This window comes from Bubalus kerabau, chromosome 16 (genome assembly GCF_029407905.1).
Source record: "Bubalus kerabau isolate K-KA32 ecotype Philippines breed swamp buffalo chromosome 16, PCC_UOA_SB_1v2, whole genome shotgun sequence".
Lineage (NCBI taxonomy): Eukaryota > Metazoa > Chordata > Mammalia > Artiodactyla > Bovidae > Bubalus > Bubalus kerabau.
In genome coordinates, this window is record NC_073639.1 from 66,687,591 (window position 1) to 66,701,548 (window position 13,958).

General features: G+C 58.8%; 1 protein-coding gene across 7 annotated transcripts in view; it reads right to left on the reverse strand.

The window, feature by feature from the left end:
* The window catches only part of PXN (paxillin), a 43,591-nt gene that overhangs the window by 11,851 nt on the left and 17,782 nt on the right, over positions 1-13,958 (reverse strand). Inside the window, exons 1-3 of one of the 7 annotated variants that reach the window (XM_055551005.1) lie at positions 5,479-7,953; positions 2,733-2,914; positions 216-439 (exon numbers count right to left, since the gene is read on the reverse strand). In XM_055551005.1, the coding sequence (XP_055406980.1) occupies positions 216-439; positions 2,733-2,787 (279 nt within the window). In that variant the 5' untranslated portion in view covers positions 2,788-2,914; positions 5,479-7,953. Of the gene's footprint in view, positions 1-215; positions 440-1,570; positions 1,624-2,732; positions 2,915-5,478; positions 7,954-13,958 lie in introns of those variants that run through there. The other 6 variants (XM_055551007.1, XM_055551011.1, XM_055551006.1 and 3 more) reach the window with 6 other exon arrangements.

Sequence of the window (13,958 nt, forward strand, 5' to 3'; positions counted from 1 at the left end):
CCAGCCTCACCAGGGAGTTTCCACACTCTGGCCAGGAGACAGGTGATTAACGCTTGGTCACTGTCCCTTCACGTGGCGTCGGGTGGGGAGGGCCAGACGCTTCCTGCCTCTGCCGCGCCTCCCCCCCTCAACTTCCTGGGCTCCCCAAGCCCCTGCCAGACCCACTCCACTGGCCCCAAAGCTGACTTCTGAGTCCTCCCCATCCCCCACCTTACCTGCTGGTGGGTGAATCGGGAGGTGCTGGGTGGCCAGGGGTCTAAGGGGTCGAGGACCGTGCCATTGAGGGCCTCACTGGATGGGGGCGGTGGGACGGGGGGCACGGCGATCTCCTGGTACGTGTGGTTCCCAGTCGGGTAGGAGTAGGGGGTCTCCTCAGACAAGAACACAGGCCGCTTGGAGATGTGGGAGGTCGTGGACTCCAGGTCCGCCAGCAGGGCGTCTGCAGAGAGCGGGCAGGGAATGGGTGAGGGAGAGGGGTCCTGGGAACTCAGCCTCCAGGGCCGGCACCCTTCAGGCCTGCACCTGAGAGTTAACGAGCAACTTCTGAGCGCCAGCCCCACCCATGGGAGAAAAGACCGGCCCTGGGGCAGGAAGGTGCCAGCCCAGACCAGCCTGGCCAGGTGCGCGCCCAGAGCTCGGCTCCCGGCCAAGGAGGAGGTGCTCTGGGGGCTCCGGAGCCGCCCCCCGGGGCTCTCCTACCTCTGGGAGCCGGGCACCGGCGCTCCCTCCCAGACAGGACTGTGCGCTGGCTGGCCGGGAGTCAGAAATGCCTGCCTGACTCCGCAGGGCAAGGCAGACAGACCGGGCGGGAGGGGCCCCACGTCACGGGGAGGGGCCAGGTCCCCACTTAATGCCCAGGAGCTTCAGCCAGCTCAGCCCGCAGCCTGGAGGGGTGGTACCTGCCTTCCTGACCAGGTAGAAGCCCATCGGGCTCCAAGCTCCTCCTGAGTCTTGGGGCTACCGGGGAGGTTGGGGCCGGGACGAGGCTGGCATGCTGCTCCCTACCCCCTCGGCAGAGAGGGGCAGGCAGGACTGCTCTGTAGGCTGTTTCCGCAGAAGCCTGGCAGGCAGCCTGGCCCCAGAGGCTCCAGAGCCCCACTACTCTGCTTTTAACAGCAGCTAGGGAGCCGGATCGGCCTTGAGTGCGAGCTTGCATTACCCAGGCACCGGGCAACCAACAGGGGGGGCTCTGCATCTCCCCAGTCTTCAGACAAGAAGAGTACAGCTGGGGGAGGGGGTGGGGGCAGGAACTGCTGATCCTCCCCTCCTGAGACCCTCAGCTGCCCTAGCCGGGCTGACATGCCATGCCCTCACTCATGCCCTGCTCTGTGCTCACCAACCAGCTCACTCACCCCAGTGCTGACCCACTGGGGTCAGGGCCTGGTGATAACCATCCTCGGAAAGCAATGGCTGGCTCACAGTCCTTTACTAGTAATGGGCCCAGTGCTCGACACACTGCATCCATGGTCTCCATTAACCCTTCTAATGAGGCTGGAATTCCCACCCTCCCTTTACAGATGGGAAACTGACTTCAAGAGGTGATAGGACTGCCCCCCGCCCACCGCCATACCAAAGTCCAGTGCATCACAGGAACGACTCTTCGGAGGCCGCCAAAAAAACCCAAAACTCTGCCCTGCAAGAGGCTGCGGTGATCACAAGATGATGCCAGGTTTAAACGGCACAGCTTCCTGAATGACGGGGCCCAAGCTCCAGGGCTGCCAGTCTGGTCCTTCCTGGTGACCCAGTCTCCAAACCCTACCCCTGCTCAGAGGCAGTGAGAAGGAATCAAGGGCCACGCCCAAGGCCCGAGTCTGCGGGCCCACACCGCCTCCCAGCTGCCTGCCCTGATCTCCGACACCCAAGGCTGGCCTGGCCCCACCTACCCCAGGCTCCTAGCCCTGCTGATCAGAAGCTTGTTCCAAGGAAGGTCAGGTCCTGCAGGTCCCCCTCCCCCTCCAGGTCCTTTGGAAGACGTCTGACTTCCTGTCTGTAGCAAACCGGAACTAGAGGGAGTCAGTGTGTGTCTAGGTAACAGAGGAAAAGGAACTAGCCTCCAGGGCCAATCCCAGTGGCCTCTCCACGGCCACACCTGCTGCCTTGGCTCCATAAGGCATCCTGGCTTCCTCTGTGCCCAAGCCAGCAGGGGGGTGGGGATCCCTCCTTCTCCACCACGGACAGAGCCAGCCCCCCAGAGCTGACAAGTGCAAGTCCAGTAAGGGTAACGGGAGCAGCTGCCATGCTTGAAGGCCCGCCGCGTGCGAGGAGTGCCACCTGGGTCACCACTTTTGCTCCTCGCACCACTAGCGCGGATGGCAAACCTGAGGCTCAGAGAGGTAGAGGCACATGCCTGCGCCATCTGAGCTGACCGAAGGGACGCCACTCGGACCTGAACGCGGTCTCTTGGGCTCCACTCAATCAAAGACAGATGGTGAACCTTCCCTGTCAAAGCTTCTGAGCTAGGGACACTGCCGCCCCTGCACCAAACGCCGTCCCCCGCCTTGTTCATGAGCTGACTCCAAGTCTGGCTGATTGGTTTATGATTTAAACAGACTCTTTTCAACACAGCTACATCTGTGGGCCGGAAGGCACAGTCCTGGGGGATCGAGACGGAAGAGCACAGGTTGTGGAGTCGAGCCAGACCTGAGGTCAGTCCCAGCGCCTCTGTCTACCCTACCCATGGCCACAGGGCAGATCACCTGGCCCCCGCCTGACGGCACTGGTGCGAGGCTTACATGGGAGAGCAGATGATACAGGACATGGGAGGGGGCTGCAAACATCACGTGTCATCTGCTTCAGAAATACAGGAGGAAAAAAAAGATTTTCCTCCAAGGAGGCCAGGTGAGGGTGCCAAGTGCTGACTCCTCCTTCTAAGTCCTCTCTGGGTAGGATCTGGGCAGGACAAGAAAAGGGTGACCTTGAAGAGAGAAGAGCAAAGTAATAAAGTAACACTCAAAGTGAAACGTCTGGATGTCAGAAAGAAGAGCCCCGTCGTTGTCGAAACTCCTGTCTGAGGGATGGGACGCATGTGGCTGCCGATTCCACCAAACCCCCCACAGGTGCCTCAAGGAGGACTGGGGAACATAGGAGGCGTGGGGGGTACTCTCTGGCCTCTACTTTGCGTTCCTGGGGCTGCTATCTCCCCAGAGGCTGCACAAGGGTGCCAGGCCAAAGTCTTCTTGCAGGCTCAGCAAACTCCTCTCTTGCCTGAATAAACAGAGGAGGCAGGTGGAGGACGGGACAAGGGAGTCCGCCTGCAGGCAGCGCCCCAAGGTGTCTGGGCTGGGGGGGTCCCCAGTTTTCAGCTAGAGTTACTGCCTGGCGCCAGCTCTGGATCCCCTAGGGGCAGGCACAGAGATTGCTTAACATATGCCCCGGAGAGGGTGTCCGAGAAGACACCCTCCCTCCCACGCCTTTGCAGGCTGCCTTTCATCCACACAGAGGCGGCATCTGAAGCAGTTCAGGCTGAGGAAGGTCTCAAACTCCACTAAGCTTCTGGGTCCAGGCCTGAGCACTCTGGGACAAGTCAGAGCCACCAGGAGGGCCCCAGTCACCCTGGGGAAGGAGATCTCTCGGGGGCTTTCCAGTCTCCTTCTGGAGGAAACCACCCCAGATTCTGCAGGCGCTTTGCCTCGAGGACCAGCTGATTCAGGCTCTGGCACTTCCATCCAAGGAGAGGGTCTCTGGGTACATGTGTACAGGGTCTCTGAGTCTCTCCTTTTGACACTGTGGGTGGAGGGTGTTAACGCTAAGTCTCCAGCCCACCAGAGGCAAAGGCCAGCCAGCGGCGCCCTGGCTGGGAGAGGTGTGCACTGTCCTCCACTGCCCGCCAGGGGGCGCCAGTCGCCCGTCGGCTCTCCACAGCCGGGAGTAACCGAAGGTAACCGCGCTGCAATCACGGAATTTTAGAGCCAGGGGAACACCAGGGAGCCCCTGGCCGGCCACAGGAACACTGGGAAAGTTTCAGTGCCAGAAACGCCTAACTGAGCTTTCAGGACGGAGCAGGCTGCGAGGAAGAGCACAATGGGCCCGGGTGCCAAGCCTGCAAGCACATATATCACTTGAAGGCGAGACTCAAAAGTGCCTCAAGAGCCCGCGGGAACCCAAGAGAGACAGGCACAAGCCCTGGTTTCCAGGGCCCGGTGGCTGCACCTAAGCAGCAGCTCAGAGAAGTGGTGGCTTCGGCTGAGAGCTGCCCAGGTGTAGGGAGGTATCTGGGTGGGCACAGCGCACCAGGGCCAGGCCAAGGTGACAGGCCCTTCTCCCAGCTGGCTGCAGTAACCACCCGCTGAGCACAATCCTCAGGACAGAGTGGGAGCCGCTGGGTCTGCCGCCCTGAGGGGGTTAACACTCAGGTGTCCAGGCTCTCTGCCCTGGGAGGGAGGAGACCCAGGGGCCGGTCTGCCTGCATTCCAGGGCCACTCACATTCCCAAACCAGCTCAGACACGTGGGGATGACGGGATGGGGTCTCCGGGGTAGGAGGACCCCCTGACGCCCCCAACATAGGGGATCTCTTCCCCAGGCTGCAGCTCCTGGGGCCTGAGCTGACCCGGTAAGAAGTTAAAGAAAGGCCATTAACCAGCTCCACCCCCAACTGGAGTCTAAAGACAAGCCAGGCCTCTTTCGCAAGCCTGCCTTCCTCCTACCCAAGCTTGGCCACTTCTTAGAATGCGATAACGACTATCAAGATCAGAGGCCTAGAGCTGGCCAGACGCCAGAGAGAGTGAGATAAAAGGCCAGCCTGATCCCTCAAGGTGGGGGCGGGGGGGTGGAGGCAGGGTGTGGGGAGCCCAGCACAATGTCATTCCCCCCATCCTAGGCTCTGAGGACTCTAGATGTTTGAATTCACATGGCGGGATGGTTCTGAGTCACACAGACTCTGCTGCATGGCCGAGTTGCTCGGCCAGGCCAAGCTGCTTAACTGCTCCTGTGCCTCAGTTTTCTTGTCTGTCCAATGGGCGTTTCACCGTCTGATTCACAGGAGTAAGGACTACAGGACAGAGTGGATATAAAGTGCCCGCTTTAGCACAGTCTCTGGGATGGGCAGGTGGGCGGGCACACACACACACACACACACGCACTCTCGGTAAATGAGCTCCCGCCCACAGGGATGGTTAGGCCCGGATGAGAAGGAGAAAAGCGCTTCCCCACCCTGGCCCACTCCTGAAGGCAAAGGATGCTGCAATCTCAGATCAGCAGTGAGGGGCACCGTTCGGGAGGTGGAAAACAAAGTCGAGACAGGAGAAGCCACCCCAGCGGGTCTTCATATTGAGGCAGGTTCATGGGGGCATCATGGCATCCCAGAGTTCACAGACCACCCCCTAGCTAGGCCCCACCCACCAACGCTAGGCCAACTTAAAAGAGGTGGGGTCCTTTGGCCACCAGAAAGACCCCACCTCGAAGTACCTTGTATTCTCAAGGCCTGGCCGAGGAGGGGCCCACAACAGGAACAAGATCTTTCCAAGACTGGGCTCACCCACCTTCTTTCTGCAGCCACTTTAACTCAGCTTCCATGGCCTAGGCAGGTATCTCCTTAGGAGCTGAGAAGCCGAGGGAGGGTAGAGTGGATCCTGCCCCGAGAGCTCCAGTACAGGCTGTCCCAGTGGCCCAGGGCCAGCCGTCCCTCCCCGCCATTTATGGTGAGACCCAGCCTCTCACACAGACAGCAAGTCCCTTCCCTGCTGGACCTGGAGAGGCCCGGCCTTCCGGCCTGCCCACCCTGCTGGGCTCAGAACGCCGGGCGAGAGGTTTCCACCCCTGCTGACCACCGGGGCGGCCTTGGTCACCTCGAGGGTCCGAGGAGAAGCTGCCCGAGCTCAGGATGCAAGCAGGGAGCAGGGCTCAGCCCTGCCTAAGGAAGGGGCCGCATTAACAGCAGGGCCGGCTCCCCTCCATGGGGATGGTCTCTCGGCCCCCTCTGCTGAGACTTCCAGATTAGGAAGGCTAGCTGCTGGAGGGCGGGTCTCCCCTCCCCCAGCCCCGAGCACATGAGCAGTAGGGGCAGAGGTAATCTAATCCACAGCAGCGGGGCACTTTTGCTCGCTGAGTAACTCCCCAGGAATGGGGAGCTGGGTATATTTATCCTGATAACTGTCCTGGGAGGACAGGCAGATCTGGGACTAGGAAGGGCCAGTCCGACCATTTCAGCCAGGTCTGCTCTGTACCACTCAGCCCCGGCAAGCCTGGGCTAGGACCTGACCAGGAACTTGGTCTCTCGGAGGCACCTTCCCTTGCCGATCTGGGTTCTGGGTTCTTGTCAACCAACGGCCTCCTCTCCAAGAAATTAAGCTCTGGGTGCCCTATCCCCAGCAGCTAGCATGAAGGGTTGAAAGACAGCGGGACGGTGAGGAGGAAGAAGATGGAGAAGGAGCCGTGAGCCAGAGAAAGCAGTGGACCCAGCCTGCCAGGTACCCGTCACTGAGTCGGCCTAAAATAAGCAGACCCAATTGGCTCCCACGCCAGATTGCAAGCTCTGAGGAGGAGGAGACGATATAATCTCGGGTGAGATTTATAGAGAACTTTCCTGGAGTTCTTCAGAGTTTGTCTAAATCCAAGATACTGCTATTATCTGAATCCCAGACAGGGAAACTGTGCTCCCTAAGGGGCCAGGAGGAGAAACGATCAATACTGGAGTGTCGTTTAAATATTTAATAGCTGTGCCTGGAGGTTAAGAAGACTCAGCCACCGCTCCCCTCCGCTGACTCATGCCTCACTCAACAGGAACTGCCATTTTCCTCTGGGCCCTGCAGGAAGTGTGGGCTGGGGGTGACACACAGGAAACGCTGGGCGTAGGCCGGAGTCTTCCAGGCCGCTGCCCCGAGAGGTGGGTGGCGGCCCTGTGGAGAAGGCCGCTCTTCCCTGGGCTTTCCACCTGCCTCGGAGGACAGTTTCCCGCCTGCCCTTCCTTGCAGAGACTGATACAACGAGAGTGCGCCAGCAAGCAGGCCGACTCTCAGCTGGGTGCCTGGGTGGCACCCAAGGTCACCGAGCACAGGTAATCAGAGACACGAGAGAATAAAGGCACAAAGGCAAATCCAGGGGCCACCCCAAGCTCCAGGCAGAAGCCAACCGAGCCAGGCCCCGTCTGCACCAGGCACCCAAGCAGGGCACCCCCCAGGGACCCAGCCCTGGGGGGGCCACCATGCTTCCCCATCTGAGGGGGCTCCAGCAGGCTGAGTAGCAACAGGTGGCGAGGCCACCCAGGTACACACTGCACATCTCCACCACCCACAACGGGCACAGCAGCAGGTCCAGGCTGCCTGGATGGCCAAGTCTCGTTTCTGTTGTAAATAACTCATCTCTGGGTCCAGCATCAGCTGGCCCCGCCCTCCCCCAGAGGGGCCCAACCCCGTGGACACATTTCATTGGTCAGATTTCATCCACCTCCTCAGGTGCCCCGGGGACTCTGGACTTTTCTAAAGTCACATCTAGGGTCCGACTCCAGGCCCACCCCGTGATTTCTTCAAAGGGTGACATGTGGATTTACACACAACTAGTGAGACAGACAGCCTCGGACCCTGGAAGCTCAGAGGCCAGGGTTTTTCTCAGCTATTTCACAGCCAGGCCATCCACCCCTGCAATCTGGGCTCTTCGAGGCAAGTCGGGCTGCTGCAGAGCAGGGCGGCTCTGGGGCCTCCCACCCCTGCTGATCATCAACAGAGGTTAGGAGGGGCTCTGCAGTGAGTCATCCGCCCTACAGAGACCCAAACAGAAAGTTCAAAAGTTTGCCTGTGTTCCAGGAACGAGCTGCAGTCTTTTCCCGATGTTTGTGGATTTCGTAGCACTAGTTACCCACTCTAGGCCAGTCAAGTTCTGACTGACAAACACGGCTCACGGTAGCCCCCAGCACAGGTCCCTGCTTCCCCATCTCTGGAAGCTGGGCCACTTCCCAGCTTTCCCTGTTCTCCTGTAGCACCTGTGATAGCCTGCAGGTCCTTTCCCAGCTCCCCACATGTCACTACCAAGTACCATCAGTTCTTCCTTCACTGGGCCTCTCCCCCTTTTTTTTCCCCCCACTTTTTGACTGCAACTCAGGGCATGTAGGATCGTAGTTCCCTGACCAGGGATCGAACCCACGCCTCCTGCATTGGAAGGCAGATTCTTAATCACTGGACCACTAGGGAAGCCCCCCTCCTCCCTTTACTTGCCTCCCTTTCTTTTTATCACAGGAAGCCAATCACTTAAGACTGGCAACCAAATCCATGCTCAGCCCTTTCTTGAACTCACCCTGCACCCCCTGCCCTGCATTCCCTGACTCTAACCCTTGCAGAAGAGGCCAGCATGTGAACTTCTTGATAATCCCACCCTTGCGTATGCATCCACTAGACGGCTCGCCCTCTGAGGGCAGGAACCTTTCTGCTCCGCAGATCCACAGCACATGGCCCTTCGTGAGCCTCTTGGGTGGTGACTGTGTATTAAGCAAGGGGGACTCACGGTGCCCAGCCACGATGACCCTCTCTGCCTGCAGGGCGAGATCGGAACCCCCAGGGCTGGCATTCTGGCCTTGAGCCTCTTAGAATACAGTCCCGATCAGCCTTTACCTCCTCCTCGGCCTGCTCACCGCCACCTGCCTCTGCAGCCAAACTGGGCCCCCTCTTCCCTCTCCCCATCCGTGTGCCTTTATTCACAATACTGAACATATACCCCCACCGCCACCACCCACAGGGATGTCCATACCCCCAGGGGGCACGTGGAGGCCAGGGGTACAGGAGCCAGCTGGGGGAAAACCCAGAACACCTTCTCAGGATCAAACTGACTCAGGAGCAAGAAACTGAGACCACTGCCTTGAATTAAAGGACCACTGTACAGTGGATAGGAATCTGCCTGCTGATGCAGAGGACATGGGTTCAATCCCTGAGCCGAGAAGATTCCATGTGCCTCGGAGCAACTCAGCCCTCGTGCCACGATTACTGAGCCCATGTGCTGCAACTACTGAAGCCCATGTGCCCAGAGCCCGTGCTCCGCAACAAGAGACGCCACTGCCACAAGAAGCCCACGCACCGCAACCAAGAGCTGTCCCCACTCACGCAACCAGAGAAAGCCTGTGCACACAGCAGTGAAGACCCTGTGCAATCAAAATATAAATTAAACTGCTAGAAAAGGCTACTCTTCCAGAGTCTGATGCCGATGGACCATGAGATTAAAAACTGAGGTGTCAAAGCACCCTTCTGCACGTGCTCGTGGTGGAGGGCTCAGGAGACATTTAAGCAGCCCGCGGAGTCATCCTGTCCAAACCATAGACATGGTTGCCCATGGGGTGCTGGGAGCTGGGCTGCTGACCACACAGCTCTCTGAAGCCCTCTCCTGGCATCCCAGCCCACATGGCAGTGTGGCTCAGTGGACAGAATGGGCCTCCAAGTACAGAGGGGCAGCGGAGGGGCACGTTCAAATCCACAGCGCTCTCAGCCTGCTCCCAGTGGCAATTCTGGGTTTTAGTTGCTCAGACACCTCACAGAGTGCAGGGTAAGGAATCAATGAAATCAATCAGTATACGAAAGCCACCCGCAGGGGGAGAACCTCCTGGGCATCCCGCTAGGACAGGAGGAGACACTCAGGAAAGAAACCCCCGCTGGGACAGGAGGAGACACTCAGCAAAGAAACCCGCGGCCCTGCCCTGAGGACGGACGGGAGGGGACGAGGCGGAGCCGGAGACTGTGGCCAGGAATCCCGGGAGCTGTGACAGGTCTGTCACTGACTTGGGCCTCCTTGCCGAGCAAAACCACTGACCTCATCCCTCCGTGCCTCGGGTTCATTCCAAGTCCTCCTCAGAGAACATCAGCTGAGCCCAGGAGCCTCCGACTCACTCCCGGGCAAGGACAGAGGTCCCAGGGGAGAAGCTTCAGAGCTTCGCGGCCCCGCCCCCAGGCTGCTGCCGGCTGAAAGCCCTGTGACTTTGAACCTGGAACTGGGACAACTGGAGGAGCCCAGGGCAGGGCGGCCCCTTCCCCTGCCACCAAGGCTCAAAGCCCTGCCGAGTGCCCCGAGGGAACCCAAAGCCAGGGCTGCCCCCAGGCACGGACAGAGGACGCTGCCCCCATTTTACGGAGCGGGACAAGGAGGCTCGGAGACATCTGAGGAGTACAGCAGGCGGCCTGGCGGAGTCACCACCCCCTCGGGGACAGCTCTGCCTGGCCACAGAGCTCACCCTTTCTGTAACACCCCACCAGGAGGGGAACAGCACAGTCAGCTGTCCCTCCTTCTGCCTGTAACCACTCTCCGAAGCGCCCGTCTCCAGTGCCCCTGAAGCCATCCAAGAAGCCTGGCCACTGAGGTGCCCCTCCACCCCCACCCCTGCTGGGAGCCTGTGCTCTGGGCCTCCCTTCTTGTCTCTCCCTCCTGGAGCAGGCTCCTGAGCTACAGGTGAGCCCCTCGGTGTGGCACAGGGAGCACCCTGTTCTAACTTGTTGCCTGGGGGCTGGGGGGGGTGTCTACTTGCAAGAGTGTTCCCCCCACCACCACCACCGTGCCATACCCACTAGCCCACTGGAACATCATGACCCAAGACGGGGCTACCCCCGGGGCGGGCGCTGACCTCCACCCTCTTCTCATCTGGACAGAGGGAGGGGCCCGGGGCTCAGAGAGATCAGAGGCTCCCCAGCCTCCACCAGAAGCAGGGAGAGGAAGCAGGAGAATCATCGGGAGACAGGTAGGCAGGCAGGGCTCCTCTGAAGTCACCAAACAGCCAACTGAAAGAGGGACAAAGAATCTCGCGCGTAATGTGGGATCAATCAGCCGAGGCGTGCCACCAACTGTCCGTAGCTCAGGATCACAGATCGCGGACACTTTCTACTTTCTTGCTGTTACTTTTTGAGAATACACTGGCAGCGGGTTCGCGACCGTTGGCCCCACGCACAGGTGTCCCAACATGATTTCTTGAGGGCGAGAAAGGGCTGGGAGGGGCTCGGAACCCCAGGCAGCACCCTCCAGAAGAAGGATGGGCAGCTCGTGATCCTTATCTGCCATGAGTGTCATCTGGAGGGTGTGATGCTGCAGAGCACAGTTGGAACCACTATCTGAGAAAATCAAGAGCAAAGACGAAGGGGCAGATGGGCCAAGAAAGAGCCAGGGCCAACTGGCCCCCAGGTGACCTCAATGACACTTTCGTTTCCCTAGAAGTATCTATGCCATCCAGCCCTGATTTTCCAACAGTCTCACCAGTTTGAAAGCCATCTACTTGGTCTGGGGCAAGACAAAATTCTCGGGCCAGCTGACTGCCTGTTGGCACCTCCCTAGGAAGGGAGGAGCCCCCGGTCTTGTCCCAGTCCCTCTGGCATCGCTGATCTACAGAGGAGAGATGCCTTCAGCCACGGCCCCGAGGACAGGGCAGATTTCTCTGGAAGCCCAGATCCTTGCCCACTCTCCGCGCTGGGAAACCAGCCTCTTCCTGGACGGGGAGGGAGCGGATGGAGGCTGCGGTCCGCACGGTGTTGCCTAACCAGAGTCACACTGCAAAACCACGAGAGTGAAAAAGGAGGCAAAGACTTTGCTGAGGGTCCTTCTCAGGGAGGGAGGGACCCCTGTGGACTGTCGGTCTCGCTGGAAGGGCTCACATGTAGGGGCATCAAGGAACAGAGGAGGAGGACGGGCGAGAAGACCCTGTAGTCCGCCAGCAAGAAACCCCAGAGCGGAGGCAGGGAGCCAAGCAGATGACAGGTCTCACGGGAGAATTGATCAGGGACATCTGTGCCCCAGAGATCATGAAACAGGGTCCCAGGGCTCTGCTTGGCTTGGCAAGGCTGGCCTCCCTCGATCATGCCCAGCTGGTGACATCAGAAGATGAATGGTGGGGAGGATCCATCTCAGCCCTGGTTTGGATTTTAGTGGAGGAGACATCTGGGGCTCTGGGAACCCAACCCAGCAGAGCCAGGAGAGGTGACAAGAGCAGGCGCCAACTGTAACGCCCTGAAACATCACGCAGGAAGGCCCCAAATGTCCTCACGCCAGAGTTTTCCAGAATTTTGTTTGGAAGTTAGAGACTGTCTCTTTTGGGGGTGATGGTTCAGGGAGACCATTTCTATCATTCATTCCACAGGATGCTAGGTTCTGCGGTTTACAGAGAATGCTTTCTGATCCTGAGGGGGCCAAGGAGAGGGACCACCCAAGGCGGAGCAGGGGGCAGCCCAAGCCAGGACCACTGGATCTCTCATTGTGCACTCAGCCCAGTCGGGTGCTGTGCACTGCGTGTGTGTGTGTGTGTGTGTGTGTTGGGGGGGCGGCGTTGGCCACATACAGCTGCCCTGGACGAGGCTGGTCTAAACTTGCTGAGAATGCACAGGACAAGAACTGCTGTGCCTCTGCCCCTGAACAACTACACGGGAAACTGGGGAGCCCTGTGGTCAACTAGGCAACCTTCGATCTGGACAGAACTGCCAGCTGAGGCTGCTGCCTCTCCTCCTGCCTGCCACTGCATCCAGAAAAGAAGTGGTCACCCAGGAAGGCGGCGCGCTGATCAAGCACAGCCGCTCCTTCCCTCTTTACCACCACCTATTTCTCCTTTTCAAAAACGCGGGTCTCCGCATGGTTACCAGAGGAGAAAGCGGGGGAGGGATAAGTCTGGGGTGAACAGATCCACACCGCTATAATATAAAAGGGATTAAAAAGGACCCCCTGGAAAAGGGAATAGCTACCCACTCCAGTATTCTTGCCTGGGAAATCCCATGGACAGTGGAGCCTGGCAGCCTACAGTCCGTAGGGTCGCAAAGAGACGGACACGACTGACCGACTGAGCACACACTGTATGGTACAGGGGAACTATGTCCAGTATCTTGTAATAACCTATAATGGAAATGAACCTGAAAAAGAATATATAACTAAATCACTTTGCTATATACCTGAAACGCTGTAAAGCAACCATACCTCAATAAAAAAAGAAAAATTACACACACGCAAAAAAAAGAAGTGCAACTCTGTCCACATCCACCCTTCCTACTGTACCCTGAACTGTGACGTCTTCCTCTTTGGAAACCCTCCCTGGCAGGAAATCGGGGTGAGGTGGGGGGTTGCCTATAAGTCGAAGGGGTGCCTGACCCCACTCCGCTGTCCCACCCCACACCCAGCTGAGACAGGAGCTGGGATGAGAGGAGTCAGCTGTCACTGGCTGTGAATAAGGACGCCTGTTTCCACGTGGAAGACACAAACTTCAACAGTCAGGCTCAGAGCGCAGCCCTGGCGCCCTCGCCCGACATCCGGGTCCTCTGAGGCAAGATCCCAGGGCCGGTGCCCTCCTAAGCGCCACCGGCAGCTCCGTGTGTGGTGGCAGACAGTGGCAGGCGGGAGGAGGTGCCCATGGCCGCTGCAGGTGGGGCGGCAGGGCTGAGTCCAGCGGCTCCAGCCGGGGAGCGCAGACTCTGATTTCACAGGGCCTTACTTGTCTGCACCTACCTATCTTTTTGGTGAAACAGGAAACATAAATGGCTAAGGGTTGGCCCAGATAATCTTGCAACAGGTCTTTTAAGTCAGGATCTCTGATTCTTCTCCTTCTGGAGAAAACTCTAGAGGCAAGAGGACCAGGGGAAGGTGGGCGCAGGTTCAATGAGGCAACAGAGAACATGGCAGAGACCACCGGCCTGAGGCATGCAGGCTGCAGCCGGCCACACAAGGCCCTGGATGTGTTTGTGCTTTTTTGTGCTTTTTTTCTTCCACTGTGGGATCTCAGTGCCCTGAGCAGGGACTGAACCCGTGCTGCCTGCGGAGGAAATACAAAGCTCCAAACACTGGACCACCAGGGAAGTCCCTGTTTGTGCTCTTTAAAGAAATCTGAGTTAGCCTTAAGAAACTGAGAGGTTTCACATGAAAGCCAAAATGTCTGGCTTCCGGGGAGGGGTCACAAGAGCTAGCAGCTCACGTCTACTTTTCTACAGGGCCGCCACTGGCTGTCTCTTGGAATCCAGCACCCATCCTCTTGGGCCTACTCCACTCATTCATAACACCCACCGGCCTCAGCAAGTACGTGAGTTTGCCA